Here is a 26,062-nt window from a genome sequence, read left to right on the forward strand (position 1 = left end):
CACTCGCCGACCGAGCATGAGAATTTCCCACCACGCTTCTGCCGAGCGAAGGCGCAGCTTCTACCTGCACGTCGAAGCGCAGCTGCCCCAGGAGCCCCTGCCTCATCGCCACCCCGCAGCTCGAGGCCGCCGGGTGTTGGGTTTGCACGCCTGCTTTTTGGGAGGACGGCAGTTCAGAAGGTATTTGGGAGCGGGGTAAGTCTCCTTGCTTGAATAATGGCTATAGAGAGGAGTGCCAGGAGAGGGGTGATTTCCCAGGTCCTCCTTTCCACCCTATGGATGGGCAAGCTCAGGAGGGATTTTTTTAGGTGATCTACTGTGTGTATTTGAAGTTTTTAAAAATCTGGGGGGGAGGAAATGGCTTAAAAGACTTACTGTGAGTGCCGAGGCAATCAATCCACACAAAAGTGGAGGTTTTGGAGCACCCCCCAGCTTGACATGGCAGCCAGGGCTGTGACCTTCGTGTGACATCTCAGGGGACATCTCGGGGGACACCAGCCTCCTTCACTGCTCACCCCACACACGGGCTCCCCTATCACCCCTCTGGGCAGCGAGGAGCCCCTGGGTCGGAGCATGGATGCCCCAAGCCATCGCACCCCCATTTTGTGTGTGGAGACGGGCACGTCATTGTACTTCAGTGTGCATTGTGCCTCTGGTTTTAGGCTTTCCAAACTTACTGGGAATTAAAAACATAGGGGAGGCTATTTGCTCCTTCTCAAATGGGGATGGAAACAGGTTGTGTGTATGGGTGAGAAACTGGTATGGGATCGTAGGCAAAGACACCACCCGTTCACCCCCTCAGTGTATGTGATGGCGCCGTTGTTGAAGGGAATTTCAGCTGCTACTTGACTTGAGCTCGACATAGATCGCAAAAATACCAAACACATATAATAAAAAAATGCATGCGTCTTTCACCATTTCCTTCCCAAAGGGGAAAAAAAATAATAATATGAGACTAGAACCCTGTCTGCCCAGATTTATTGTGTTAGCTAGGAAAGTAGTGCCAGACCTTGCAGAAAACTGGTGTTCACCAAGACGCTTTAATGATTAATACACAATGCAAACAATTTCTCCTTGAAGAAAATAGTCACCAAATGCTGAAGCAGATTAAAATTGATTATTTAAAAGGAAGCCTCCTGAGGATTAAAATAAGTAATTAATGCTCAGGGGTGCCAGGGATGGGAATTGTGATGGCAAGCAGGGCACCTGCATCCTTATGGTGCCATCCTCAGCTCATCCAAAATCCGAACCTCTGCCTCCACCAGCCCAAAGAACAGTGTCTCAACCAAAATGTCATTAACAGTAGCTTTGAAACTTAAGAACTCTGTCTTACTGGTCTTGGATTAAATGCCTTTTGTCACCCTAGCAAAGGTACCAGCTCATAATGGGCAGGCTGTTGAATCATGGGCTTGGGGTTTGGCTGCTAGTAATTTTTTTCTCAGGGACAGAAAACTCAATATATCCAGTGGCCTTAAATTTTTATTGCGAGTCGTGGCTTGCCAATACAGAGAAATACAAGCTGCAGCAAATAAATTGAGCCTACTTTCACCCTAAATCAAAGAGCTAAAATACAGGGGGATTTAATTCTGTAATGAGCACGGAGGATCAGCTTTCCTTTGCAACAAGAACCGCCAGTCCCAGGGAGCAGAATTGTGTCCGCGAGCACAGGGAGCAGCCTCCACATGCTGAAATCAAGCAATGGCTGACAAACGAGTTGGTGTGGAGCTGGTCTTCAGTGAGGGCTCAGCTCCCTCCTGCAGCTCGCCATGGCTGGGAAGAAGGCTCGTCCTGCTCCAGCCGGGCTGGTGGTTCCCTGAGGGGCTTGCTATTTCGGGCTGTGGTTGGAGCCACAGGTGGGCTGGGTGCCTCGAGCTGTCTCAAAGGTAGCTCTGATCCTCTGTCAGCTCTGCTCGCAGCACGTCCGGCTCCATTTTGCTGCATGGCGTTGAAGGTTTCACTTCCCTGCGTGGCGAGGCCTGGTCTGGCCGGGCACAGCATGGAGGAGGTGCGTGAGGAGCCCTTGGTGGCCTTGCTGCCACTGGCACCAGCTCACATGGACCTAAGAGGTCCAGCCCTCCTCCAAGGCAGTCTTTGGGGTGCAGGAACAGTGTCCGAAAGGCCATGCTTGGTACCCGTCGGGCAGTATTGGCTTAGACGAAGACTTGGCATGAGGCAGGAACAATGGAGGAGGTCAAATGGGTGCTGAGGGTGAGCGAGCTCCTCACCCGCCGCCGCCCCAGCATGGCGAAGGACCAGTTGGAGCTGTGCTCTTGGCTGTCGCACACGGAGGAGCACTGCTCCTGGCCCCTGGGCCTCCGCACGAGCCGGGCCAGCGCCGTCCTGAAGCGCTCACCGGCGAAGACGTAGAGGAAGGGGTTGAGGCAGCTGTGGAGGAAGGCGATGCTCTGGGTGACCTGCAGGCCAATGTCCAGCCCATTGGTGGCCCAGCAGCTGTACACCACCCCGGTATACGTGTTGATGGTCTTGACCAGCAAAACGATGTTGTATGGGAACTGAGAGAGGAGAAAGGCGGTGATGATCATGGTGATGATCTTCAGCGACTTCTGCTTTTGGCATCTTTTAGCTTGGAGGAGGGTGTTGATGATCAGGGTGTAGCAAATAACCATGACCAGGAGTGGGAGGAAGAAGCCTATCGTGACTTTCAGAGCCAGGACAGTGACCCTGAAGACCATGCTGACGTTTGGCGGGTACATCATTTTGCACACAGCCATGTCGCCGACTTGCTTGCTTTGGCTGTACATGATCTCAGGGATGCACAGGCCGATGGACGTCAGCCAGACGGCCAAGCACACGAGTTTGTTGTGCAGGAGCCGCCTCCGCTTGGACGTTTTAGCTTTCGTTGCCTGGACGATGGTGATGTACCTGTCAAAACTGATGCAGGTTAGGAACAGGATGCAGCCGTAGAAGTTGATCTTGTACATGCTGTTGACAACTTTGCACAAGAAATTCCTGAAGACCCAGCCATCGGAGGCAGCCTTGGCCCAGAAAGGGAGAGTAAAAAGGAGGAGCAGATCTGCGACGGCCAGATGCAGCAGGTAGCGGTCCATCATGCTCCTCCTGAAGCGGTATTTGCAGTAGATGAGAACGACCAAGGCGTTTCCCACTGTGCCCACAGAGAAGATGAGCCAGAAAAATACAGGCAGGAAGGCTCGAGCAAACTGCCAGACCTGCCTCCTGTCACACATGAGCTCCGTATCATTGGCAGGGTACCCATAGAGGGACATCACCGTGCTGTTCCTGTAGTAATCCAGGCTGGTCTTGCTAGGTTGGGTGACCTGTGGTGGGACACCAGGTAAATTCACACTGAGGTGGCCCAGTAAAGTATAAATTTGCCCCTCTCCACCAGATGTAGCTTAAGATCCCCAACATCTCCCATTTTAGGGGGGAAAGCACAAAGGCTGCCAGCAAAACACAGTGGGTTTCAGATGGGTTGACATGCGCCCGCACCCAAGAGATGCTTCAAATACGTAACAAAATGCAAAATTCCAAGCTTGCAAAGAGGTACGGAAAATAGCTCTGTATTACTGCTATGGTGGGGCAGCACAGTTGGCTTTTGGGAGCAGAAAACTGATGTTGGGGGAAGGAAAAACCGAGATTGCACAGCAACGTCAGTGTGTACTCACTGTGCCTGCAAGGGCCATCTTCAGCCAAATCTCAGCTCGGTCTTGAAGGAGGCACCACAACCTGGGGAGGAAAGATAGGGGCAAAATAACTGATTTGAAACAGAACTGTGGATTTTTTATCTCAATTATTTTGTTTTTATAAAAAACTCTTTGGGACTTATGGTTAGCCTTCTGACAACGCTTTGTAACCCTTTGAAATGAGTCTGGACAGGAGATGAGCAAACCAAGCAGAAATTGATGTCACTGGTTTGAATTACTGAGATGTTTCCATTTTGCTAATAGACAGGCAGAAAAGATCCTTAATGCAGTAGAAATTACATTTAGGCTAAATTAGGGCTTCGGCTCCTCTCTGCCGCTGTGCTGATTGCATCCTTTGACTTACTAGAGTCACTGAGATTTCATTTTTAATAAGATGTAGAGTCCCCAGTGCACACATTAAAAAAGAAAGTCATCTGAAAGCACCATAACTCCCAAAAGCTGCATGAGAAAAAAGCAACACGTCTCTCTCAAACTGCCTAACAACAACTAACAAGGAAAAGTACCTGCCTTCAGGGGCAGCTTGCAGTGTTAAAATATTTGCATCCTCTGCAGTGACCGATAACGGCATCCCCTGCACTCTGCCTGCAGCAACTCTTATCTGCAAGCTGCAGCGCGATGTCAGGCCCTGTACAACAGCTCATTATGCCCCCATAACAAAGAACCTGTCTAGAAATTTTATTTATTTATTTATTTTTGTGCAGCAGATTGCTTTGTGTTGGAGCCAGGCTGCCTCCACAAAAAGCAGAGCCCAGTCATGCAGCCACCACTGAGCCCCAACTTTTCCAGGGGGGAAACAGTGCTCACTTTTGTGTGTTTTCCATTTGGTTTCTCCCATGTGCCTGCTAAAAGCACCTGTGTTAACTGCAGCAAGCGGCAAGCAGCTTCTCTTAGGGACGTTAAGTGGGTTTTTGGGCTGCTCTCTGGTCCAAATTGCCCCTCGTGTCTTTGTGCACTCTTGGGAGGGGATGTTTGCAGGGTTTTGTAATTTGGTCCAACAAATGTAAAGCAGTTGTTTTCATCTATTGAAAAATTATTGTGTTCAGAAAGCAACAATTGAGATCCAAACCTTCCATTTTTTTGTCTCCGTGGAGCAACTTTAATGAATACAAATGATCTAGGAGTGAGGTTTGCAGCGTGAGTTCTTGGCAATAACAGAACATTAATCTCAGCGCGGAGCACTTGCTCAAAATAAACTGAAGAAATAAAAATAGCCATAACCATGTGCTCGGAGCTTTTTTACATCTTCTATCAAGACCTACACATAGAATTATGTTTGTCCCTGGAGGGTCAAATAGAGACATAAATTTAGTACCTGTGTTACCAAAACACTGCCCGTGCCCTGTACATAGCGGCTGAATTTCTGATGCGCAAAACTCAAAATAGTTTTTCCTTATCCTCCTTTCGAAGCAGACAACCAGGGAAAGTAAAAATATGTAAGCAGACCGAAAGAAACCATCTATATAGCACCTATACAGAAATACGAAGACAGAGAAATTAAGACCAGCTTTAGCCACGGATATATGAACGATGCTAGGCAGTGCTGCACTAACAGGTGGGATGGCAAAGCCTCTGGTGGCAATAGCCCCACGAGGGTTTTTTCCCCATCCCCATCCCCTTGTAACACTTGGGCTCATCACGATAATGCAGATGCAGCCAAAAACTGATCTGGCTTTGTACTGTCCAAGCAGCAGAGCATCACAAAGTCAGCCCCGCAGCAGAGAGCACAGCGTGCTAACCACAACGGTGGCCTCACGCTGGGGTATTGTTGTCGCTGCACTTGCTACGCATTGTATTAATAATAGCAATAATTCGGTTTTAGGTATAACGAGCTTTCAGATGCTCTAGCGAGCACTTGATTTTCTCCTGCATGCTGCAAGTTGGCAGCCAGCAGGCTGCCCCTCGAGACAAGCAGGGGCAGCCCAGTAACCAGAATTCGAGACCCCTTTCCACCTATTTTTTGGGGAAAAACACGGCTCAAGGCATCTCTGCACAGCTCATCCTTCCCAGCAGCACCAGACCTGGCGGGCCCCACCTGCTGCAGGTCGCCTGCTCAAAAATCCCGTGGTACGTCCAGACCAGCCGTTGAGACAGAGCTACTTGGTTGGGGAAATTGTGGGAGCTCTGCGTACCCCCAGGACGATGCGAAATAACTGTGATGTCTCCTGTCAGTCTCCAGACCTACCTTGTGTTGCAACAGAAAAAAAAAAAAGATCCAAAGTGGGTGAGGTCGACAGCGAACTTTCCCAAAACCAAAAGGGCAATTTGTAACGCGGCGTCCTTCCCGCTGAGGCTGCGTGTGGGAAGCAGGCGCCCCAAAAGCAGAGGTGGCACTCTCTGGGAGGGTCTCTGGGGGTAGGTCAGCCCGGCCCCGGCGCCCCGCTGCACGCCCTGCCCTGCCTGCTCTGTGCGCCCGCACCGAGCCCGGGGCTTTTTGAAGCCTGCGCTGGGTGTGTGCTCCCGGACCTGGGCCTAATCAAACCTCTGAGCGTTTGTTTTCTCTGTGGTTTGCATGGTTTAGGTGGCTTACACACAGATGGCAATTAAAAAAAAAAAAAAAAAATTTCCTTTTTTTTTTGTGAACTCTTTCAGTAGCAAAGTAGAGATCACTCTTATCACAGGTTTCTACTCAGATGCGCCAGCTAGCACAGGGCAAGACAGAGGCTGCTCCCAGCGTGGCCTCATCCCGATGGAAAAACACATTCACTGGGGGAAAAAAAGAAATCCCCAACCAAGAACTGGGCCCCCTGGGGAGCCACCAGTGTGCCCAGGGAGTGAGGAGCTGGGGGTCCCATCCTGCCTGCTCCGAGCTGGCCCTCAGCTCCAGAGGCTGTGTCCAGCCATGCTGGGGTGGCACGGTGTGCACGGGGTGGGTGCAGGGCCACCTCACGAGGTGGGTGGTGAAAATAGGGGGACGCAGGGCAGGACCGCAGGTGAGAGCAGCGTGCCTCGTGGCACTGCCAGCCTGAGGAGCGCAGCAGGCAAAACTTTGAGGGGGAAGGCAGGGAGAAGTGGTTGATCGTGTCTTCTTCCTGGCAAGCAGGCATGCAAATCACCATGCAAGTTCCCTTCTCTACAGGAAGCCCAAACACCATGGGTTTTGCTGAACTGCTGGATGGCGCTCAGCTGTGACTGGCGCTGCTTCCACTCCAGCTCCAGCAAAATTTCCAAACCTATGTTTGGGTTCAGCTCCGATTACCGGCCAGGGAATTAGCGGGACAGCAACAACCAGCACCAGGCTTTGGGCTGGGCTCAGAGGTCTCTTGGCACCACGCTTCAGCATCCGCATCAGCACGGCTTTTTTTTTGAGCGTGGCCACAGGGAAGGAGCCAGCATTGCCTGATGCCTGTCTGGAACAAACTCGTTATATGGCAGGCAAGCAATGGCAGCTCTTCTGCAAAGAAAATCTGCTCGCTTCCTCAGGAGGTGCCTCCAAGCCAGGCGCAGTGCCTGGATGGTTTGTGGCTGGAAGACGAAGCCCCTCAGAGGAGAGAACAGGACTGGGGAGATGCATTTGGATAACTAGGATAGGAGAGCAGAGGTGGGGGGGCAGCTCTCAGCTAAGCCCAGAGCCCTGCTGGGGAAAGCACGGGGTGCAGGCACAGGTTACTGTGGGCTGGCAGAGATCTCCTCCATGCGAGTTCTCCTAATTCAAGCTACATTGGCCATGGGTGAAATGCAGGGTTGGGAGAGTGACATTAACTGTAGCAGGATAAAGGCATGCCCACAGGCAGATCTCTGGTGTAAAATTATGTCCACAACCTCCATTATCTCCTTCATGAACCTGAGCCCTCTCAATTTTAGTGACTATGGTGTGCTTAATTCTTCAGAGCAGCAATGACTTAACCTACCCACCTCATACAGCCAGTTCCATTTCCCCAGATCTCTAGGACAGAGCATGGGCCATTGTTAATCTTGTTGGTTACTTTTTTTTTTTCCTGCCATGTGCCATTTATTGCCAGTGGCAATGGCTTTTTTGCCCACATAGGTGGGAACTGAGGTGTAATAGCATGAATGGTAAAAATCTTCTTGCCAAATTTCTGACGATTCTGCTCCCTGTTCACATCCTTGCTTACTGCCATCCACAGGTAATTAGCTCCAAACCAAATCTTGTGATTTCCCTCCAGTTCACATCGTTATGAAATTGGGCAACCACCCCTGCTTTCCTCACAAACATATCACGTTCATGCTTGTCAAAAGAACTCGGAAGTGTTGATTTTTTTTTTTCATTTGTTTAATGTACGTGGGAAAAATAAAGAACATTAGCATTTCTTATGTCTTCTTTCAAACCCCAGGGCATTTAATTTAAGGCGCAGCTTGGCAGAGATGTTTTAAACTCCTGATCCAGTCTGCATTCTAGTGGCAGAGATGCGCTCAGCCTGATGCACTGATCAGGTGCTGGAAAGATTTTGCAGAAATGGAACAAAGCTTGGGGTTACACCCTCTTCTGAGGCTGACCTCGAGGTTTCATTTTTCACAGAGAAAACTGTACTGCACTTACACTAAATCTGACTTAAAATGCAACCCCCTCTCCAGAAAAAAATACTGATTTTCCCCTCCCCAAGTAAGAGGGGAACATTAGCCTGCGAGCGAACAACCTTTTAGATTTAATAGAGCCTAATCTGATGACTTGCTTATGCAGGCTGTGCACTAAGGCATGGCCCTGCTCAAGGACTCTAATCCTAGGCTTTAGTTCTCTCACCCAAGTCCGTAATGAACCCAATGCATTAATTACGCCAAGAGAAAGCAAGAGGGAAAGAGATCTATGGGCATTGCATCGTATCAAGAGGTTGTAGGCCTGGACTCTGTGCTCTTTGCTGTGTCTCTCACCTCCCATGCAATCTCTTTGCTTCTCCCTGCCTCAGTTTCCCCCGTCCCCACAGCACCGGCAGCGTGCCCCTGTTTGTGCCCCGCTCCTCACTCGTTGCAGCCACTCTCCAAATGCTGAGCTGGGGCTTGCTGCGGTTCCCCACACTGAGCAAACAAGAGTGTTGTTATTGCCATTCAGAGCGGCTGTACGGAGTAATTAAAGTCATCAAAACCGTTTGCGAGTTCGGATGTAAATTTTGACATGTTTGTGACCTGCTTGGTTTGTTTTCTTTTGAGGCTACACCATGTTTTCACGACTTCCCTCTACTGACCCAGTTGCAGGTGGAAGCGCGGGCCGCATTGCTGTCAGCCTGGTCCCACACACGAGGCCCTGGGACCCCACAAAACAAGGTACATGCAGCCAGAAACCCCCTGCCCCATCCCTCGGGTGCACCCAGCTAGCAGCCTTGTCACAGGGAACCAAACAGGGCATCTCACCCACCTTCAGTCTGACCTCAGCCAGAGCCTTTATTTGACATAAAGCTGAGGACGGGACGTGGAAAGCCTTTCCCAAGAGCCACTTGCAGAAATACCCAAAAGAAAAGCTTTGATTGCTCTCTTTAATCGCTCTTCCCATCCTCAGACCAGCCGAGCTGTGTGGAAATAATGTCTGGGCTGTGGCTCTCAAGGACTGCTGTCATCACCAGCCTTCAATGCTGTCTCCAGAAAATGACCTTTACCATGTCCTGAAAGTCTCTGCCTTCTTTATATTTGCTTTTTAGTGTGAAAATGTGGGTCTCTGAGAACTGAGTTCAAAAATTTGCTTGATGAGTCACTTCAGTTGCCACCACTTTCTTAGTGCTTACTCAGATCTGCACTCCTCTGCCTTGGCCTAAACTTTTGACCCCTGAGAAGTATTTCATCGTAGTTTGGGCCGCTGTTATGTCAACAAGGAACTAGACAACCTTCAAATATAAACATTTTGCACAATAAGGCACGATTTGGTGCATTGCTAGGTTGCCAGAACTCTCTTTTTGAGCAAAAATAAATAAATTTCTTTTTGGGTGAGGCCCCAAGAAAGGATCTGGGGGTAAGTCAGGGGAGATCTGTTCCTCCATCATTCTGGCCTTTAAGTGGTAGTGCCCCCATAAAGAGAAAGTGCCCCAGGAGAGAAAGTCTTCAGCCTGTAAGTGAGAGCCTCCACCAGCAAAGCAGGGACCACGGCTGCCAACACACCTTGCCACCCGACGCTGTAGGTCACAGCACGTCGGCGATCAGAACAACCAGACTCATGAGGTGGTTTCTTGTTCACACCCATGTCTGTTTAAAGTCTCACGTCAGGGAGGAAGGCACATCAAAATACTGATCTGGGCTTTTTTCTGCCCTCTTCCTTAGAGAACTACTTTCACTGGGAGAGAGCACAGGCCTCTGGCTTCCCTCCGTGCTACACCATATCATTTAGCCTTCAAGCAGGACTCTGGGAAGGTGTAGAAGATGGGGTGTACTTGAAGGAAGGGGCCTTGTCCTAAGTTTGATGGCCCTCTTACTCTACGAGGTACTCACTTGCTGAGGCACCTCGTGTGTCTTGGCACATCAATGCTCAGACTGCATGGATCTGGAACAGCAGGAGCTCACCGAGTCCTCTGAGAAAAGTTAGCTCCTAGACTGGAAAATATGCTGAAACACAGCCACAAGCCTTTGAACCCCAAAGATCAAAAAAAAAAAGGCAACCACCAGAAAATGCTATTAGTGTATCTAATATTGTGAATGTGAGGAACAGCAGCATGTTGGGCTGGATGATCTTTAAACGTCCCCTCTGACCCAAACCATTCTGCTCGTCTATCTTTATGTCAGCTGAAACTAGGTGGAGATACCTGCTGGGGGCAGCCCACGCTTTTCCCACGGCCGGCTGCTTGTTCCCAACACCACACGATGGCTGTCCACTCATTCTTTTTCAGAGCCAGATGCTATAACCCAGACAACCAAAATAGTCCATTGTTTTCCTTTTTGCAATGTTACTTTTAAGAGAGATCATCACCTTCTCTCCTACCCACAGAAAGAAGCAGCTGAAGCACTTGGGAACTCCCAGATAAAAGGAGCGAGCCCTGCTGAGAGTAAAGTTACATCTGTGGCTGCACTGGCTGTAGGGCCAGCTCATTCTGCAATTCATCGTAGGTTCTCCTACATCCTCCACCCGCTCAGTAAGCCACACTGTGGTTATGAGACACAGAGCTTGTGAAACTCCCTGTGTTGGAGGAGGGCGAGCGTGGAGGAAGAGCCATGTTAACAGATGAAGTGCTGGTTGCTCTGTTCACACCACCCAGAAGATCCCCAGCATATAAAATGGGCATTTTGCTTCCCAACATAGAAAAATTCCCAAAATTTTCTCCCCCAGCAGCCCCTTGAAAGGTGTCACTGTGGGCTAACAGAAGAGCCAGGTGAGACTGGACCAAGATGTGAGCTCTTCTTAGGGCGTACATGTAGACTCACTGCCATTCTTTGTCAACATATTTTATATATATATAGAGAGAGAGAATTTTACTGAATGTTTCCATCTGGGATTGGGACCAAATTTGGCATTCTGTGTCCTCTCACCAAACTTACAGTCTTCCCTGTATATCACAGGTGGCTGTGAAACAGTTTCCACTGGAAATTCTCAGAGGAAACAAGCAACATGCTCACCGTGCTAGAGAGAGGTTGTACCGCTTTCACTGCAACCTCTTAGCAAGCGAGACCTTCACAAAAGGCAATGATAGTTTGAGCTTTAAAGTGAAAAGCCTACAAAAGGAGCAGAGGTCTCAACAGGGCATCCTATGGATGAGATGGGAAGCACCACCCCACCCCAGGGACCAGTGAAGTCTGGACAGAGGATGACCCAGACTGCATAAAGCTTCTCAGCGAGCCCTCCAATGCCCAAGATTTCTCAGTGGCATTCAAGAGATTGCCAGAGAGCTCAGTAATTGCCACCCACGTTTACTGCTGGAAGCTGTTCTCACAGCTCATCATCATTGTAGTCCCAAAGCTGGGACTTTATCATCTTGATATCTTTTTATAGCAATGAGATCAGTGGGACATTTTATATAGGAAAAGTTTTTATTTACCAGCTTTAGTTTTCCTTTCTCTGATTATATACAGTGTTCCCATAGTTCTAGAGTGCGCACATTTGACTAATATTCCTCTACCCTTTTCCACTTACATATTCCTCTAATATATTTTGTTTCTTACTCACTTACTTCTCTACTGAGTACTCTTTTTAAACCTCTCTTCATACGGAAGCAGCACCAAGGATATGATCATTTTTATTCCTGTGCCTATAATTCCAGTGTGCCTTACATGAGATGGGCTGACTAAATCTGCATTAGATAGCCTAAGGAAGGATGCATTAATGTTCTAGACAGCAGAATTGTAGTACTGTCCCTGATGCTATTCCTTTTACATAGCATATATGTGATTTTGTTTTGTCTTGTCTTTTTTTGCCTTTTTGGTTTTTCTTCGTCTGTTTTTATTTTTGTTTTGCATTTGCTCCACTTTGACAAGATGCTTCACTGATTTCAGAAGGTCCAGATCTTTTTCTGGAATCTGTAAAGTTGTTGTAGAAGTGTGCATTTTACACTTTCTCTTCTGCTCTTCATTCTCTTCGTTGTCTGTAATTGAAAACTCAAACCTTAAATACAGTAATTGAAAACTCAAAGCCAGTAAAAAAAAAAAAAAAAAAAAAAAAATTAGTTTGTGGCCAGCATTAGAAGAATTATCCAGCAAATAAACACAGTGGGACAAGGTACTTAGGTGAGAAAAAGAGACAGTGAGGGACCAATATCTTATAAATTTATTATTGGTTGCATGGGTCAGGTTTTGTCCACCCTCAGAAGCAACATTACCAAAAATGTAAATTTCACATAAATTTCAGTGTAGCACCACACCTATCCATACATCCTAAAGGCACACAGGGAGATTCTCTGCCCTAATCTCAACCCATATATAACAGGCACAGGCTGTGACTATGCTACACAGCCCTATAGTTTGGCAATGTCCTGATTGTAGTGATTGCCACCTCCAAGGTTCAGGCTGCCTGGATAGCTCTTTGCCTCCTGTTCTCAGGCTGCAGGCACACATTGCAGCAGTTTGCTTTCTGTTCTCCCTCCATTAGCTCCTCTTCATCTAACCAAGAGCCCAACACATCTGCCCAGACAGAGCCTGCAGGCTTGGTGCAGGATCATTAATAGTGGAAGCAAACATGATAATAAGAAAATAATGCAGCTGCTACATGCATCTTTTCGCCACCGCAAACCAACTTTGAAGGAAAAAATAAAAATGAAGAAAACACACAGAAGTTGAGAAACAGAGTTTTAAATTGTGTTTATATGAAACTTCCCCAATACATTAATCAGCATAGCCATGCTTTGTGTCATGCTGAGACACTGGGATCAGACAGCTGCTTTTGATGCCCTCTCTGAGGACAGCATGGCTAAAATAAGCCTGCCATTTCAGCCCCAAAACGTTACAGGAATATAAACATTAGCACCACAGAAAGGAGGCAAACTTCCTGATTACACTGAAATTGTAATGTACAAGTGCAGAAACCTCAATGGTAGCACTTACTACTGACAAATCGTAAGATGCTTTGCACATACAAGGTGCTTTTGATGCGGGAATCTCAAAGTATTTTTATAAATTCAGTATACTTCCAAACACCACCTCTGCAGGGTGCTGGAGCAGAGTCATTCCTGTTTTATGGAGAGAAAACTGGAGCACAGCAATTTGTTCTGGCTGACCCAGTAGACAACTGACAGATCCAAGCCTGTGAGTAATGATTCCCCACTGTCTTGGGGAGGTGCACAGAGAGCACAAGTGAACAGAAGCTTCTTGGGGTTTACTTTATGTAGTCTTGGACATTCATTTAATCTGTAGGCATCTTCATTTCTTCATCATCAAATTAAAAAAGATTGAAAGTGCAACTGTGTCAGTGGAGTAATGTATTCATTATTTCAATGGGTTTTGAAGACAAAAACATTTTAAAAACTGTAAAGAACACAGACAAATCTGGTGCATTTCATATGAACTAAAAGGTGTTCGTAATAATTGTTACAAACAGACCAGACTACTTAATACCTAATTTCTACAAACTTTACAAAAAAAATAAAAAATAAAAAATAATAAAAAAAATAAAAATCATAGGACTTGCATTGTTTTTTTTTAAAGCCGCTGTGCAAAGATACTGAGAAAAAAAAATGCTGTGTGTTAACAGACTATCACCCATAAATAAAGCCCACTAAAAGTGATTTTTAAAGCCTGCACATGAATAAGACTGATCCTTTCATGTTTTCTAAAATGTTTCAAAGTCTTTATATCTGAATCCACATACATATTATTGTTGCTGGGGAAAAAAAAAAAAAAAAAAAAAAATTAATTTCATCATTGTATCTTTTATCTGGTTTTAAAGATAATTATCATTGTGATTTCTGTTTGCTGCTTTGGCTTTGTTTGTTTGCGTCGTGGAGCACAAGCAAAACTAAACTAAGGAGTGTCCAGGTTTCAGTTTTAGTGAGTGCTAACCATCACGTATACATCTGTCCAACACCACAACATTATAAACAAAGTTCCTTAACAGTTTCAGGTTCTTTCGTATAAGAGCTATTAATTTATATTTAAGATCTAATAATCTTGTTTGAGGCAAGAATTTACTGTGGCTCTGTAAGAAGAGACTTCAGCAGATGACTGGATCTCAGTCTGTGTCACATCGGAGTGGTATCAGTGTTACATCGGTAGAGAATCAGATGAATTAATTTTCAGCAGGATTACTTCAGCAACATGAGCCAAATGAAACAAAATTTGCAACATGCCATGCAGTAACACTGAATGCAAAAATGACAGTGCAGAACGGGGCACTTAGAACTGTTTATGAGCTGGGATGCTTACAAATTCATGCCCACTTAACTTTTTTGTTATAACCTCCCATTCGGTTTGCTCATCTCCACCCAAATGCCAGGATTTCTGTCCCTTGGATACTCATACAAGCAGGTGATACGGCAGTCAGCACTGCAAGTTAGGAGACAGAGGATGAGCAGGACACACTGTGGTACATGGCAAAATCTTTCTTCTGCAGCCATGAGAGAAACCTGGCAACAGGTCAAAACCTTCTTTCTAGCTACAGTCTCCTGTAGCCTGATGGCTTGGCTTTCCTTAGCCATATGATTTAACTGGACGTTTATCCGTCCCCTACCAAGGCAGCAGGACCGTGCAGCTGCTGGCTGAGCCGAATTTAGGGCATGACCGACTTAGCCAAGGGACAGAGAGGTGCCAAAGGCGTAGATGTAGAACGGTGTTCCTGCTCTCTGCTACTGGTCTCGGTATTTCAGACCCAAATTTCGGACAGCATTTCTCACACCTTCAGAGCACCTGACACAGCAGAGGGCACGCACAACGCCATTTGCGTGCTTAACCTCTCCTGTGCTCATCAGCGAGCGGGCTGGGTGCTATTTTGAAACAGAGAGAAGCCAACAACTCCAAAGCCAGAACTTTTTTTATTTCCAGATGGCATTAAAGAACACAAAACAATAAAACAGAAACAGCACCACAGGGAACACCCGCCCCCCTTCCGCCTGCGGAGCGCCCCCCTCAGGGCGCACCAAGATGGCGCCGGGCTGGCCGGGCGGTTGCCCGGGGAAACGGCCGCAGGCGGCTGCGCAGTGCAGGGGCAGGGAGGAGAAGCGGGCGCCGCGAGTGACGTCAACGAACCGCAGCCAATAGGAGCGCGGCGCGGGCGCCGGCCGGGCTCCGTTGCCATGGCAACGGGCAGGCAGCGCGGCCCGCCCAACGGCCGCCCCGCAGCGGCGAAGGCGTCGCCATGGTGAGTAGCGGGGCCCGGCCCGCAGGGTGTCGGGCACCGGGGGAGCGCCCGGGCGTGTGGGGGCCACACAGGGAAATATAGCTATTATTTAACATAACCAATACAATAACGATACGATAATCCTTTGAAAGCAAGCTTAGAAACTATTTGGGAGGTAACTCTTGGCAAAACTTATGTTCATTTTTACTTATTTGTCTATTTATCGCTATGTTTGTATTGAAACAAGAATAAAATACAACATGCGTAACGCAGTAAGCTGAAGGGGTTGCTGAAATTGTTAAATTGTATCGAACTTGTGTGATAAGACTCAGCGCTAGCCACAAAATCAAGGCTCCAGTGTCCTTACCTGTGTGCTTATATCCCGTGTCCTTGTGTCTGCAGGCGGAGCTGGGCCTCAATGAGCACCACCAGAATGAAGCCATCAGCTATATGCGCTTCGCGCGTTTCAAGCGTGGCCTGTGTCTCAAAACAGTGGACTCCTGCTTTCAGGACCTTAAGGACAGCAGGTACCGCAAAGGGGTTCTGGATTACGTTACAAGGTGGAGGGAGCAAGAACAGAGCAGGATATGTTGGAAACAACTGCAGGTTTAAATGCTTTATGGGTGACTTTGCACAGTTTACATTTGTGTATTCGTACGGAGGAAGAAAGACCCAATTTTTCCAAACGTTAAAGCCAGTTCTTTTTAATATTGAGTTGTTTGGATTCTGGGGAATTAACAGAGATAGACAGAGTGACATTTCTTTATATGTTATTTCTGATGTGTACATTTGATGCGTGACTATAGTGGAAGTAGTATTCGTGATTTTTAATGATAACAAGATAAAATTTAAATGCAACAACCATTTACTAATGTCATTGTTGTTTAATAACCACTGACAGGGGATGTTTTCAGGAGGACATTGCATTATATACGAGTGATACCTAGTGTAGTAGGGGTCTCACAACATCACAAAATTGTTATTTTGATCATATACAACTCACCTTGACTTCTCTGTTTAGACTTGTTGAGGAGACCTTCACAGTTGATGAGGTGACAGACATGCTGGATGGGCTGCAGACTGTTGTACACAGCGAAGTGGAGTCCGAGCTCATAAATACAACTTACACCAATGTTTTGCTTCTGCGCCAGCTCTTTGCACAGGCTGAGAAATGGTACCTTAAGTTACAGACAGACATCTCTGAACTGGAGAATCGGTAACTATATTGGGCTAAATAAAATGTCTTTCAGTAATAAGAAAACTCCCAAATGTTGATTATTTGCATTCTTTTCCTAACCATAGAAACCTGCTCTTTCCCTTAAATTTAAAGACTTCTTATCTATAAATTAGTGAGATAAACGATGCTTTCAAATTTGTCAGGAAGATGCTTTTATTGATAATGTTCCTACTTGATTAATTCATTGATTATGAGCAGCTAGTGGGATTTGACTAAAAAGCATATTGTCTAAGCAGGTTATATTTAAATCAAGGATGCCAAGTCTTGCAGTTCTAATGCATCTTCCCTACCGTTGCATGACGTTATCTGTAGCATTTATTGCATTTGCTTGGGATTTCATCTTGTACTTCTAAGGGGAATCTGATAAGCAATAATGAGCATCAGCCTGGTAAAATGTGTTTCATAGCATAGTTCATTTAGTAAAAAAATGCCTCCTTTTTTTTTGTTTTTGTTTCAAGAGAACTGTTGGAACAAGTTGCTGAATTTGAAAAGTCAGAGTTTACTTCTTCAAACAAAAAGGTAGAGTTTTATTTTAAACTATCATAATTAAATGCCAAGGGATATCGTGACAGATGTTTGAAATATTTTAGTGCTGCATCTTGGGTGTGGCTCTGACTTACCTTGTGTGGTTAGCAATGCATCTTATTTGTTTTGTAGCATAAATGCATATTAAGTTAATACGTATTTGAATACTTAAAGTAAGAATTAAAATTATTTTGACCTCTGTTTATATTTTTGACTCTTACAAACATCTAAGTATTTAGTGTTTTTTTTCTTAACTTTTTTGTCTTTTGGTTATTGCAGCATGGGTAGTCTTCTATAAACTCAAGTTCACAATCCTTTTCTGACTATATGTAGTATTTTTGTTTAGCTGGAAGTGGTGTTTGTAATTCAGGAGCCAAGGTATAAATAAAAAATTAACTAGACAGACATTTGTTTGTGTTGACTATTTGTTATTTTACAGACTAAATGAGTACTTTTGTTTCTCCTAGAATTCTGTGTAAGGTAATTTTTTAACATTTATTATTTCTTTAGCCCAGTGCAGATCTCATTAAACCAAAACTGGCTCCAATAAATGAAGGTGGGTCAGAGCTGCTAAACAAGGTAAGGATTTGTTCCTTGATGCAGTTGTAGCTGATGACTGTTCTGTTTATTCAACTGAACTGGAAATACTCTGGACATACTCTACAGTGGTGTGTTTATAATGTCCCTGTCACTATTTTAATGTCAATGTAACATACCACAGAATGTAAAGCAAAATGGTAATAAATTAATTTTGTAAAGCATCATCTATTTATTGTGTAATTACAGCCTTTCACATGTATTGCAATATTGAACTTTCTTTTGCAAAGATACTTTGTAATTATTTATTTTTCCATGAATGAGTTTAATTAGTAGAAACCAGTAAATAATTTGTTTTATGAGGCTGGCTTTCCAGCAAGGAAATAAAGTAAAATTTTTATCTGGCTGTTAGGTTTTCGGACATGCTCTTTGTCACTGGAAGTCAATCCTGTTACATGCAGTCTTTTTTGTTATTGTTGTTGTTAATAGCTTAAATTCCTCCTAAAATAATAGACACTTAAAGAATTTGGAATGTAATAATTTTGTAAATGTCTGATTTCCCACTTGTTAAATAATTTCAGAATACTAAGAAACTTTCTTATACTAATGTTTTCAATTGCTTTTATTATGTATTGAACTCATTTAGTACAATCAAGCTCTTTTTAAAATGCCTTACATTTCTTACAATACACTTTTAATATATGGGGAATCCAGAAATTTTGTGAGGAGTTGTTTTCTGTCTTCTAACCTGCATTTCCAAATGATCTGTCAAGTACAATGTCTCAATCAAGTTGTTGTTTCCTTGTAAAATAGTTAAAACATTCATCTTAAATGTGTGTTATAACTCAGTGTAGTTATTCTTCAAAAATAAATTAAAAATCTGTCGCACAACAGATTTTTGTAGAGCACATACATACGATGATTTTTTTTTTTCCAAAAAGTGCAGTGAATTTATTCTGACTGATAAAACACACTTATTTTATATAACACCACGCTTAGGGACATAGTTCAGTGGGTGATGTTGGTTGTAGGGAGATGGTTGGACCAGATGATCTTGGAGGTCTTTTTCAACCATAATGATTCTACAATTCTGTGATTTCATGTGACACAGAATATAATCTGAGGTAACCTGGCATTTGTCTCTCTGAAACAGGAACCATAAATAAATTCTTATCTGCCTGTTGATTGAAAATACAAGCAAGAAGCAGCAATGAGATTTTCATCTCTAAACATGCAATTTGGTTTATTGAGGATCTTGATACTCAAAAGATGCTGAACTGGCTAATCCCAATTCAGTAAAACACGTGCTAAATTTAAATGAGAGGTTCTGTAGATTACAGTAGAACTGGAGATTTAAATTTCTTGCTGACTGAGGCAGAAAACCCAATAATTTGCAAGATAGGCTTTAAGAGGTAATCAGGAGTCCTTATCAGCAAGGTCATTTTTATGAGCATTTACAAGCCTGCTTGCTTTCAAGTAAGAAAATAGCCTAGGAAATATTTGGAAAATTCAAACTAGCACAAGCCTGTTCACAAACTTTCTTTTTTATTTGCTCAAAGGCGATTGCTTGTCTCCAAGAAGAAAATGAAAAGCTGAAGACCAGACTGAGGACAATAGAAACACAGGTAAATTTTCTGTAAGTCTGGGTACTTAATGCTGTTTACGTATTAAAGAAATCAAAATAAGAGTTCCATGGCTATCATTTTTAATTTTTCAAAGTTTTCAATTAAAATATATTTATTTTTCAATGTATCACAGGCTACAGCTGCATTAGATGAGAAGTCCAAACTGGAGAAGTCACTGAAGGATTTACAGATGATCCAGGGAGATCAAAAGGTAAATATAACTAAGATTTCGGCCTCTCACTGCAAGGATACTGAGGCGGTGGAGCATGTCCAAAGAAGGGCAATAAAGCTGGTGAGGGGTCTAGAGAACACGTCCTAGGAGAAGTGGCTGAGTGAGCTGGGATTGTTTAGTCTGGAGAAGGGGAGGCTCAGGGAAACCTTATTGCTCTCTTACCTTAAAGGAGGCTATAGCGAGGTGGAGTTCAGGCGCTTCTCCCCAGCACCAAGTGATAAGACAAGAGGAAATGGCCTTAAGCTGTGGCAGGGGAGGTTTAGGTTGGTTATTAGGAAAAATGTCTTCACTGAAAAGGTTGTGAAGTACTGGAATAGGGGAAGTAGTTGAGTCACCATCCCAGCAGGTACCCAAAAAACATGTAGTAGACCTTCAGGACATGGTTCAATGGTGGATTTGGCAGTGTTGGGTTAAAGTTTGGGCTAGATTTTAGATGTTTTTTCCAACCTAAATGATTCTGTAATTTCCACCCCGCTCCCTGTGTTAAACAAACACAACTGTTGCCAGTACAGCTGAAAAGTAGGTCTGTATGCCATGTTTCTTTTATGGCAGATATAAAACTTCAGGTTAGTGTTGTCACGTTTCTGCTGACATTGTCTTGTTCCTGCTGGTCTGACAATTAGCAGATAATCCAGTATGTCAGATTATTTTATGATATATTTCATGTCACATAGACCATGATGAGTTATTATCAGAAGTATTATTCCAGATCCTGTCAGAGAATAGTATTCCAGAGTTCATATTCTTAAGAGCAGCATTTGCATTAACACTTTTTTTTTGTTGTTTTTCTTCCTATTTAATCTGGTTATTTGCTTGTTTGTTTGTGGGGCAAAAGAAAACACTAATTATTTCAAACATTGTCACACTTAACTGGATATAGACAAGCCAGACACTGTAATGTCATTGTTTTGAGAATTATTTTTTTTTAATTCCTGCCGTATTTACAGACTTGAAGCTAAGTTCAGTATCATAAAAATTTTCACTTTAATTTTCATATTTTAATCCTGCTTTCTTTTCATTTTGCTTTCTAATTGGTTTATGGTATGTACTTGGCTTTCTTAGTATGTTTTAGTTGTGTCTAGTAACTTCCAAAATCTGTATTCAATAATAGTATTTAATAGGCAACTTGATTTGTCATTCAGACAAATATTTTATCTGTTTTGTTAATCCTTAAATTATGAAAGGTTTAATATTAGAGGGTTTTATTAAATCCTGGATAATCGTGCTTGTAGTTTTAAAAGATTGGAAGCAAATCTCATCCTACTTTTCTGGTTAAATATGAATTGGCCTGAATGTCAGGGTGGTGACTGAGTTATCTACAGCTTTCATGTTCTAACTTGCTCTCTCTATAATCTGTCACCTTCTTCTCCAGCGCTTTGTCTCTCTCTGGGCATGTATATGTGGTTGAAACTAGCTAGTAGATACAGTGTAGATATATACAATGTAGATATATACAACTGTATTTAGTCAATGAATGTATTAGTTGTTTGGAGAACGTGCTAAATTTTATCTGGTTTCTCTTCATATTTTTGTAAGATGGGTGTCAATAAAATCATATGAACCCAGTTGTACATTAAGCAGTAGTTCTCAAACTCTTTGGGCAAACATGTCATGAGTGCCAAACTACATTTTTAAGGACTAGCTGTTAGCTCAGCAGACTTTGTTTAATTTATTTTCTATTTTTTTAATAGATTAATATAATTTCACAGACCAAGTGTGAACCACACTTGGGGAGCAACTACTCTGTTGGGTCAGTCTAGCATGAGGATTTAGAATTTTTGTGCAATTTTTTCAGTGTTACAGTCAGAATAGATAGGGATCTATGCTATACATACTAATATACTCAGCATAGACAAAGGAGCAGAGCTTGCTTCATTCTCAAGTTTTGTGCTTTTTAAGGTGCCAGTGGTTCAGCCTCATCCTGAGTCATTAGTCTTTTGAGAGTTTGAAGTTCAGTTTTTATTCCTGAGAGAGGGTAGTTTTTAATGGAAATCCATAGAATAATTACATGAATATAATGTTTTGTGACCCAGGACCGATTGCTAGAAGAGTTTGGGTTGTTTCACCTCACAAGGAAAAAGTAAAGTTGCTTCACAAGCAGCTGTGGAGGCTCTTCTTGTATTTCATCCGAGAACAGTGCAGTATTGGTACCTGGTTAATAATATGATCCTTAACATTTTCATCCATTCCTACAAAGCATTACCCTAATGGCTTTTAAAACAGCTGTGATATGTTACCCACTTTAAAAACACCTTAAAGATGCTGTTTTAATCTTACTATGTAACTTTCTGTATGCTGAAAACCTTCATGTGATGTGCTTCATCATGTGGTTTTGCTTAACGCCTATAGAAATAAAATGAGATCATGAAATCTCAGCAGGGCAGAGGAACTATCTTTAAAGTGCATTTATTAACTTTTTTTTAAGTTAGAAATTCTCTAGTTCTTTAACTAACTTCATTAGTTAACTCACTTTGTTAAATAACTTTGTTAATTAAAGCACTTCTAGTTTAGGTTTTACAGGAAAAGAGTAAACATCATAAAAATTAAGATGTACCTATTTTATGTGGAATTTTGCTTTTGACATTTTTAATATTTCTTCTCTTGCATTTAACATATTTTAAATATTTCTTCTTTTGAAGACAAATGTAAACAAGGATATCACTGAACTCGAGAACAGAGTGGCAGCTTTGAAATGCCAGTTAGAGAAGACTTTGAATGATTCTACTGCAAACCAAAAATCCCTGGAAGAGAACTTGGTGATGACAAAGCATGACTTGCTTAAGCTTCAGGATCAGCTATCCACAGCTGAGAAGGTTGGCATTTCATTGTAATGTGAAGATGAGCTCCTTACTCACTTTTTACCTGATGAGTAAATAAAAAAGCACATGCTACAGGATATAGCGTTTACTGGGTCACATTGGTGCTAGTATATTTTTGTTATTTCTTTGGAAAATATGTTACGTGTAGAATAGCAAAGCCACAACTAACTGTGGTTGCAATGAAATGAATATTTTAAAATTGCCTCTTTGTCTGCATATTCATTTCTGAATGAAGATTGTGTTCCCCATCTTCAGAAAATTTTAGCCTGCTTTCCATAGAAAATGAAGCTTGTATTGCTCTGTCTGTCCCAGTAATATCATCTGAATCTACTAGCTGATTTCATCTAAATTTGAATAAGGATTTCAACTTATTCAAACTGCTATTCTGAAACTTGAGGGGGAAAAAAGGTCGTATTTTAAGAAGTGTATTAGCATGGTTTTCATAATATTCAAATAATATGTTGGTGTTATTATCACGTAGGAGTTAGAGAAGAAATTTCAGCAAACAGCTGCCTACCGCAACATGAAAGAAATTCTTACTAAGAAGAATGAACAGATAAAGGATCTACGTCGAAGGCTTTCCAAGTAAGTGGTGCTGTTCTGTCTGTCCAAACAGGATCCATATTCTGCTCCTATTTTTTGTTGTTGTTCTGTCTCTAAAGCAGACTGCAAAATTTCCCTTAAAAAGAATTTCTAGTAGGCTATTCCCTGATTTTTGACAAGCCAGTCCTTTTAATGGATACGAGGTGAATGGGACTGAACTGTGGCTGCAACCTTAGCTATTGCCTAACAAGTAGTGTAGTATGGAGGGGATACAAAACATTAGCGAGTGCAGTAGGAAAGCCCCCAGAACCTAAACAAAGAGATATAGAAGGGAGATGTAGCAGCTTTACCTTTTTTCTTCCACACTTCCTTATGGGAATGGGAAGTGCATAGTATGTAAGCATGGTTAGGCTCACATTGGATAAATAAGGATACACCTGTCCCTTATATTGGGTAGAAGACCCGAATAGGGTCATTCTGCAAGTGGCAAGTGAGCTTTGACAATGTTGATGCCTGGAGGAGGACAGAGGTGGAACTTTAAACTTCTGCCTGTATTTTGGGATTTGTGGGTACATTCCAGTTCATTCTCTCATTCTACTATTTGGTAAACTGGCCAATATTAAAAGGAGAAGTTAGTCTGGAAAGTATACGCTTTTGTCTGTGCCCTAAGTCATGTGGTGCACCTTGACAGGAATGCATCGCTAATGGGAGTAATTCATTGCTTGGGTTTTGTATGTTCTCTAGAGATAAAATGTCTCTTGACTATTTTCTATTCTGTTATTTATTTTTTCATCCTCAGATATGAGCCAGAAGACTGAGATATCAAAAACATCTGATCTATCAAAAGCTGCCATAGAAAGAAGATATAGACTGGCATTATTTTTTAACAATTTTTGTTTTGAATGGTTTATTCTATGTTTCTAGTGCTTAAAATAACTTCCTATTGATACTAAAAAGGATGCTGAAACCTCTACCTTACTTCCTTACAGATTTGCAATTTATAGCTATTAGCTTATGTAGTCATGTTTTTAATTAACCATTGACATTCCTTGAGAAATAGCAAACAGCAACTTATTGAAGAACTAAAACAATTCTTTGCAAAGAAAGGAGTTTATTTTTGTTAAGAAAAGAAAAATAAAAATAAGCACCAGGGTTTTTATATTGTTGTCCCTGAGGTGAAAACTTGAGATATGTTTGTATAGTTCCCATAGCCATGCAGCGGCATTATATGTGAAAATTGCATCAGTAACAGTAAACAGTAGGAAAAAAAGAAAGAAATGTGCTGATTCCATAGCATTATTTCACACTGAATAGCTGAGCCCTTAACAAAATGTGACCAGTAACATTTGGCTAGACGGTACTCATTGGGTGAGGTAAATATGCTTTACAGGGGAAGCACTAGACCCTTTCAAATAAAACCTTTCCCTTCAAATTATTTCAAACAAATGTGAACATCGGAATACCAGATCTGATTGTTCCAATGTTCTCAATGTTAAGATGAACATCTGAAAAAGCATGAGGAAGTTGCTAATGGAGCAGCTTTCCCAGGAAATACATTACTTTAGGTATTTTCACCTCCTTATTTGTAACCTCAGCAGAAAACAGTTTACTTCTCTCAAAGTCTTTTATTTGTAATCCTCTGCCTTGAATTTATCTGGCAGCCTCTTAATACTGCGTTTTACTTTTTGGTCTTTCTCTGTTCATATGTATGTTGTATATTTCTCCAAATAAAACCAGTATGTTTTCAAACATCTCATATTTAAGGAGTTTTTCTGTTATCGTTGCTGTTGGTTTTGTGTTTGTTTTTTTTCTTTCACATGAACGTCTTATATATCTTTCAAATATTTGTAGAAAGTACTGCCAAATCAGTAAAGGATCTTGCTGGAAATGCAGAGATGTAAAAAACAGATTCGTGCCCAGAGCCACACCCATCAAACAGCTGTAAAAAAGAGTTTCAGTGGCAGGGCTGGGACCAGGTGCATGTCAGAGAAACTGACATATAACTGTACTTGTCTTGGGAGCTGCTTGAGCTGAAATGGATCATTTTTCCTCACTCTTTCTTGAACAGGCTGAGTTGTTAAAATGGCTATTGTAGTGATTCCACAGTCAAATCTGCTGCACATTTGTAGTCTGTTGGCTATTTCTCCCCACTGTTTCAGCAACTTTGGTTTCGAATAAAGTCCGGTGCTTGTAGTGTGATACTATTGATGTAGTATGACAGCAGGGCTTTGTGGGATGATGTGCTCCACACGGAAGGTCAGTTAAATTCAGGAGAGATTATTTTGTTCTTTGTACAGTCACAAAAATGTTATGTTTTTAATAGGGATGTACCAAAGAGCTTCCTGGCTTGTGTTTCCTCACAGCTGTTGACACCAACATGAGGGCTTGTCTGGACAAATACTGTGTTTTGCTTTGTAATGAAACTAATTCTAACAAGATCTGTTACTATTTCTAAAATGACAAGCAAAGGGTGGAGCAAGGTTGCTGCTCTTTTTTCTGGTGAATCCTTGGCAGTTGACTTAGCTAGACTATTGAATCTCTGATATTCCTTCAGTATTTGGTTAAAAACCATTTCAACAAGCACGTATGCTCTCCATTTCAGTCTCAATAATTAACAAGATGGCCATATGCTAGCGCAGTTTCAGACCTTGTTATCTCTTCAAAGGAGTAAGGCAAATCTCATAGGGAGCTGCACAGTGCAAAATCGAAACACTGACTCTGATTACCCTATCTTGCTGATTGCTGGTTTAGTGAGTATGAGATTAGTGTGATTGCTGTCATTTGTATCGCTAATGGTTAAGTGAAAGGTCTTGTTTGGAGCTCCAGATAAACATACATCGTCTGTCGGGCTGTCAGAGACCTGGAGCATTATCCAACAGCAATTCTCCTTTTGTTGAGATAGGCATGGTGTTTTGAAGATGGAGATGACATCTGAACCTCTTCTGACTGTGTCTGACATGTCTAAAACTTCACTTATTTCCCCCCAGTGTAAATTCTAATATTGCTTTTATTAGCTTTTGTTCTTGGAAGTTTATTATACCGCTCGAATAGGCATCATCCATTTTTTCCACTCCAGCTGTTAGTTACCAACTTATGCCTGAAGGGAATATTTAAAAGGAAATTTTCTCCATAAGCAGCTGATTTGCAGGAATGAACTCTTTTTCTTTGATTGCTTTTGTTTGTTTGTTTTCTGTGTTTTGTTTGCAAACTGAAGAGTATCTTCTACAGG

General features: G+C 42.9%; 2 protein-coding genes across 6 annotated transcripts; one reads left to right on the top strand and one right to left on the bottom strand.

The window, feature by feature from the left end:
• Positions 1 to 24,584, top strand: LZTFL1 (leucine zipper transcription factor like 1). Of its 4 annotated transcripts, none has more exons than XM_084509455.1 (10): positions 1 to 195; positions 15,718 to 15,842; positions 16,337 to 16,531; positions 17,011 to 17,071; positions 17,588 to 17,656; positions 19,174 to 19,239; positions 19,373 to 19,450; positions 22,111 to 22,284; positions 22,772 to 22,875; positions 23,633 to 24,584. In XM_084509455.1, exons 2-10 carry the CDS (start codon positions 15,766 to 15,768, stop codon positions 23,649 to 23,651), a joined length of 843 nt encoding a protein of 280 aa, XP_084365581.1. In that variant the 5' UTR covers positions 1 to 195; positions 15,718 to 15,765; the 3' UTR covers positions 23,652 to 24,584. The 4 variants fall into 4 exon arrangements, with proteins under 4 accessions (XP_084365581.1, XP_084365580.1, XP_084365578.1 ...); XM_084509454.1 differs by having other exon boundaries at positions 1 to 180; XM_084509452.1 differs by lacking the exon at positions 1 to 195 and adding an exon at positions 15,269 to 15,336.
• CCR9 (C-C motif chemokine receptor 9) lies at positions 412 to 6,210 on the bottom strand. 2 transcript variants are annotated; one of them, XM_084510431.1, is made up of 3 exons: positions 5,866 to 6,210; positions 3,645 to 3,705; positions 412 to 3,296 (listed from the first exon to the last, which is right to left on the bottom strand). In XM_084510431.1, the coding sequence occupies exons 2-3, from the start codon at positions 3,660 to 3,662 to the stop codon at positions 2,151 to 2,153; spliced, it is 1,164 nt and encodes a 387-aa protein (XP_084366557.1). In that variant the 5' UTR covers positions 3,663 to 3,705; positions 5,866 to 6,210; the 3' UTR covers positions 412 to 2,150. The 2 variants fall into 2 exon arrangements, with proteins under 2 accessions (XP_084366557.1, XP_084366558.1); XM_084510432.1 differs by having other exon boundaries at positions 5,716 to 6,210.
• Positions 24,585 to 26,062: the final 1,478 nt, after the last annotated feature.

Source organism: Aythya ferina (genome assembly GCF_964211825.1).
Source record: "Aythya ferina genome assembly, chromosome: 2".
NCBI classification, from domain to species: Eukaryota; Metazoa; Chordata; class Aves; order Anseriformes; family Anatidae; genus Aythya; species Aythya ferina.

What these genes read in the sequence shown, in the direction of transcription:
- LZTFL1 (XM_084509452.1), top strand. An exon ending in CAGGACCTTAAGGACAGCAG is followed by an intron (nt 15,843 to 16,336) that starts GTACCGCAAAGG and finishes TTCTCTGTTTAG; the next exon opens with ACTTGTTGAGGAGACCTTCA. An exon ending in ATCTCTGAACTGGAGAATCG is followed by an intron (nt 16,532 to 17,010) that starts GTAACTATATTG and finishes TTTTGTTTCAAG; the next exon opens with AGAACTGTTGGAACAAGTTG.